The sequence below is a fragment of the Zingiber officinale genome, chromosome 2B, assembly GCF_018446385.1.
Source record: "Zingiber officinale cultivar Zhangliang chromosome 2B, Zo_v1.1, whole genome shotgun sequence".
Lineage (NCBI taxonomy): Eukaryota > Viridiplantae > Streptophyta > Magnoliopsida > Zingiberales > Zingiberaceae > Zingiber > Zingiber officinale.
Window position 1 is genome coordinate 86,099,032 of NC_055989.1, and position 5,271 is coordinate 86,104,302.

Consider the following 5,271-nt stretch of genomic DNA (forward strand, 5'->3'; position numbering starts at 1 on the left):
TCATAAGTGAAGTCGACTTTAGTGATTTGATAAGGATTTATTTATGTTCATTTAATAAAAAATATTAATTGAATGAATAAATTTATATTCATAAGTAGAGATGGTAAATTATTTATAAATAATATTCATGAAACTCTTAACAATATTGATCCGATTTGAGATTAAAGATGAGAAAACCACCAATAAAGAGATAGGTGAAGGGTTGGAGGTTTTCAAGGCTAATATCTACAACAGTCAAAGAGAGTTAGAATGGAAGTAAAAAAAAAAAAAGGTAGATCCACTATCTTAGCGATCTCCCTAGTGTCAGGCTCCAAAGAGTCGGACTTTTACTCCTGAGTGGCTAGATTAACGTTGAGTCAAATTTGAGATGCATGGGCTTGTCTGAGGTTATGTCATGCTCAAACTTAGCTTGACTTACCTCCGACTCGCCGCTCAATTTGACTTTTGACTTAACCCTACTAGATCAAAGCCGATTACCAAATCAATCATATTAAATAAAAAAAAATCTTCAACATAAACAAACGTATATATATTACTAAACTCAAACCACCAACCAATGTATAAGCTCAAGCCAAAACTTTAACAACTCAAGTTTATAAATAAAAACAAAAATAAACCAATCATTAATTTATCTTAAACTCGACTTAACACGGCTCCCCTATTACAAAGTTAGGACAACATTGATTGAAAGGGCACAAAGTATTCAATCAAAATCATTCTTCATGTCACTCATCCCTAACTTAAGTGATCATCTAAAGAGTTTTAATGAGTTAAAAGTTGGCTATCTTAAGAAATGATTGTCAAGCTTTAAAAAAAAAAATTTTAAAAGTATTTTGAAAATATATGAGTACCTCGACGACCAATAACTAGGCTTTTGTAGCCAGCCAACCAATAAAGGGCCATGCGAAGCTGAAAGAGGTACTGGGACGAGCTCACCAATCATCAAATTCAAAGCCAATCAAGCTGAATAATAAGAGAAGAGATCGATAGATCATGAATAATAGTAATCATAACTGTTTAAAATAATTCATTTATTAACGACGGATCACTGCTAATTATTTCGAGATACAGCAGAAGAAGAAGGAGGAGGAGGAGGAGAAGAAGAAGCTAATTCAAGACCCGGTGCATGGCCAAAATGGGAGCTTGAACGCCTGCCTGCCTTCCTTCGTTTCATCATCTAATTAACTATCTCAATTGAAGTGCCATACGATTTAGGAATGCTACTTCGATCGAGTCAGTGATCGTCTCCTTGCCTCGCCTTGGTTGGGACTTTAGGCCTCCCCGGCGAGGTCGTCGGCGCCACGGGGGTAGGCGACCGCTTGCAGAGGGGTCTTCATCTCCATGGACAGCTTCAGCACCTCCTCCAGGTCGACGGGAGCACCTGCAGCCGGGCCCCACTCGAACGCCTGCACCAGCCGCGCCACCCACAGAGCGACGGTCGAGAGGCCCAGGTTCATCCCGGGGCAGACGCGGCGGCCGGCGCCGAAAGGCGCGAGGCGCAGGTCGCCGCCGCGCACGTCCACGTCGACGCCGCCCTCCGCCTCTACGAATCGCTCGGGCCGGAACGACTCGGGCTTATCCCAGACCGCCGGATCATGGGTGATGGCCCACATGTTCACCATGGCGGTGGTCCCCGCGGGGACGACCATTCCGTTGCTGAGGTGGACGTCGTCGGTGGAGAGGCGGGCCCAGGAGAGGAGCGGGCCGGGCGGGTGGACGCGGAGAGTCTCCTTGAGCACGGCCTGCAGGAAAGGCATCCGCGCCACGTCGGCGTCGGTCGGGGTGCGGCCGCCGCGCCCCACGACGGCGTCGATCTCTCGGCGGAGCTTGGCCTGCGTCTCAGGGTGCAGCACCAGTTCGGCCATGGCCCATTCCGTTAGCAGCGCGGTCGTGTCGGTTCCGCGGAAGATCATTTCCTGCCGTAACGATCATTAGATCAAACTGTAACTATGATCGAGATATCTAAATTTTGATCATTAATTTGAAGAAGAAATTACCCAAAGCACGGCGATCATGTCGTCGTCATCGAGCTTCTCGTCCCCGTCGAGGGACAGGAGGACGTCGACGAAGTCGGCGCTATCCCGGTTGAGGATGGGCCCGCGGCGGCGGTGCTCGGAGATGATGCTGTGCACCAGCTCGCGGACGCGAGGCACGAGGGTGGCGCAGCGGCTCTTGATGCTGTTGGGGTCGAAAAAGCTTGGCAGCCATGGGAGGTGGTCGGAAAAGTTGAAGGCCCCGAGGATGTCGAAGCACTCCCTCACTATGGCCTTGAGCCCCTCCGCCTCCGGATCGCCGCCTGGGCGAGATACGTCGTAGCGCTGGCCGAAGACGCCGCCCATGATGTTGTTGAGCGCCGCGTTCTGGAGGTGGGAGCGGAGGGCGACGAAGCCCGAGCGACGCTGTTCAGAGGCTATGGCGGAGAGCATGGCGTCACAGTCGGACTGGCGGCCGGGCTCGTGGGCGGCGATGCGGCGGGGGGCGAAGAGGTGGGAGGAGGCGATGCGGCGGAGTAGGCGCCAGTAGGTGCCGCTGGGGGCGAAGCCGATGGCGCGGGAGAACATGAGCTCGCGGGCGGAGCGCTTGATGGGTCGGTCGGCGAAGGAGGAGTGGGAGAGAATCTCGCGGGCGATGGCGGGGTTCGAGGAGACTACGGCGGGAGTGGAGCCGATGGAGAAAGCCATGAGGGACTTGGCCCGACTGATGGACCGCGCGAGGGCGGCGAGGGTGCGGTGGGGGAGGGGTCCGGCGAGCGCGAGGAGAGAACCGAGGACGGGGAGGCCTCGGGGTCCCGGTATGGCGACGGGACCTCGGCGGGCGCGGCCGTGCGTCCAGGCAGGGCCGCCCGACGACAGGGCCCAGGAGAGGAGGCCGGCGGTGACAAACGCAATGAGGAGGGCGAAGAGGAGGACGGGAGCGTCGGAGTGGGGCGAGTCAGCGCCGAGGTAGGCGGGGAGTGTGACGACCCACCAGCTGGAGTCAGTTGCAGAAGCAGAGCTGAGAGCCATGTCTGCCGACGAGCAGCCTTCGATCGAGACCGGAGGGAGGAGCACGGCCGACGATGAAGAAAAGCTCGCAGTGGACCGAGATATTTATAGAGAGTAATTACACAGGAAGGTAATTAAAAAAAATAGAAAATAGAAAAAAAATAATAACGTAAGAAAAAAAGAGAGGAAAGGTTATTATTTTAATAATATTAATAATTTAACATTATGGAGTTATATTACATAATTCCTTTTTTATTTAATATGAACATTCAATTTTATTTTATTAGTTTTTAAACAGCAGTTTAATATTTTTGAAAGAACTTAGAAGTTGATACTTGTTGAGTTGTCACTATAAGTCTATAATTCCTATCTAAGTGAACGGTTTAGTGTTTTTGAAATAAGTTGGAGATTGATAATTGCTAAGTTGTCACATATAATTCATGATTTAGTATTTTAAGAAGAAATTAGAGGTTGACAATTGCTGAGTTTTCATATGTAGTTCCTATCTTAGTGCAAGATTTAGTATTTTAGTAAGAAGTTAGAGCTTGATAATTGTTATGTTGTCATGTATAATTCCTATCTACATGAAGGGCTTGAACTCTCATTGTCGATAGTGTGTCAAATAGAATGACCCTCTCTCAAAGTGGGAGGGGGCTCTTTTCATTAAGATTGGGAGCGACCTTTCCATTTGGGAAGTCATTCTTTTATTTATTTATTTTTAATTTTTTTTTATAATTTAATAATAATTTCTTTAAATATATATATATAAATAAAGAGTGAGATCCATTAAGAAGTTATTGGATTTTTTTTACCCAATTTTCTATTTTTAATGTGGCATTGTAAGAGTCACAAAAAACTCCAACAACTTCTACCACTAGAAATTCTACCACTGGAAATGCTCTTAGAGGTTTATAATTACTAAATTATCACATATAGATCCTAACTAAGCGCACATTTTAATATTTTAGAAAGAAATCAGAGATTGGTAATTGTTGAGGTGTTACATGTAATTTCTACCTATGTGCTTAAGTAAGATATAATAAATTATTTTTTATTTATAAAATAATATTTTATCTAATAAATATTGCATATCTATAAATAAAATATTAATTATCAAAAGGCTACCTCAATGTGAACTTATAATTATGGGCGGTAGTAGTTATTATAAGGGGTTTTTTAAGGCTTCTATGATATCACATTAAAAGTAAGAAGAAAAAAATCTTGTTCATCTCTTCACTAGAAAAAAAAAACTTTCCAGTAACTTAGAGCATCTCCAACGATAAGAGTGCTGGTAATAATTCTACTCTTTTTATTTTTTTTATTTTTTAAAAAGTTGGGAGAAGTTGAGAGTGCTCACTATGTATGTAGGAAGCTGCTCCAATTTTTTTTTTTTTTTTTATGAAATGTCATTTACATAGGATCTCAAGTGGCTCCCATAGGGATGCTCTTATCACACTTAAAAAAACTATTATTAAATTATAGAATCAATTTATTTTATTTTTTAAAAAAATAATCGGCTCCCCCGGAGAGCCACTCCCAACCATAATAAAAGGAGACATATCATACCGCTCCCATTAGAATTGCTTGATTGACAAATAAAAAAATAATTATAAAAATATTTATCAAAAATTCTTTTTATACTTTTTAATAATTCTTTTTATACTTTTTAATTTTAATCCGACGATTCATCATTTAGGGTAGTGTGTATATATATATATATATATATATATACACACATTGACTTAGGGTATCCATAAATGCTTTCAAATGCCTCAAGTGCATTTACTCAGGCATCTAAACCCTTCCGGACGCCTCGAGTCAGGGGTATGGACGGGTCTGCACTAGAAGATGCGTGTATATATGTATGTGTATATATATATATATTGTTATCTTGGAACGTAGCTATGGGTGACACTCACAATTAGTGAAACGTTGATTTTATTTATTTTTTTTATTTTTCAATTATGCTAATTAGATTTTACTTTTAGAATTTAGGGGTTGGGTTATAGTATTATATTAAGCATAAAAAAAATTAGATGCTCATAGGATGTGTGTGTGTATATATATATATATATATATATATATATATTTTGATCCGATAGTAAGAAGGGGCCCCCGCCCCGAGTGAGGGCGGTGACACGTGGGTGGTCACAGTCAATGGTTAACGATCAATGCCGCGAGTATCTGGTCGAGCGGGCATATTGAATATCCGGCCGAGCGGACGTATTGAATATCCGACCCTATATAAGGACCCTCAGGCTTCGACGGAGGTAAACTCACTTTTTTA

At 43.6% G+C, this 5,271-nt stretch overlaps 1 protein-coding gene across 1 annotated transcript; it reads right to left on the minus strand.

The window, feature by feature from the left end:
- Positions 1 to 1,011: 1,011 nt before the first annotated feature.
- On the minus strand, positions 1,012 to 3,054 carry LOC122046176 (cytochrome P450 78A11-like). The gene is made up of 2 exons (XM_042606739.1): positions 1,998 to 3,054; positions 1,012 to 1,916 (listed from the first exon to the last, which is right to left on the minus strand). The coding sequence occupies exons 1-2, from the start codon at positions 3,003 to 3,005 to the stop codon at positions 1,272 to 1,274; spliced, it is 1,653 nt and encodes a 550-aa protein (XP_042462673.1). The 5' UTR covers positions 3,006 to 3,054; the 3' UTR covers positions 1,012 to 1,271.
- Between the last annotated feature and the right edge of the window lie 2,217 nt (positions 3,055 to 5,271).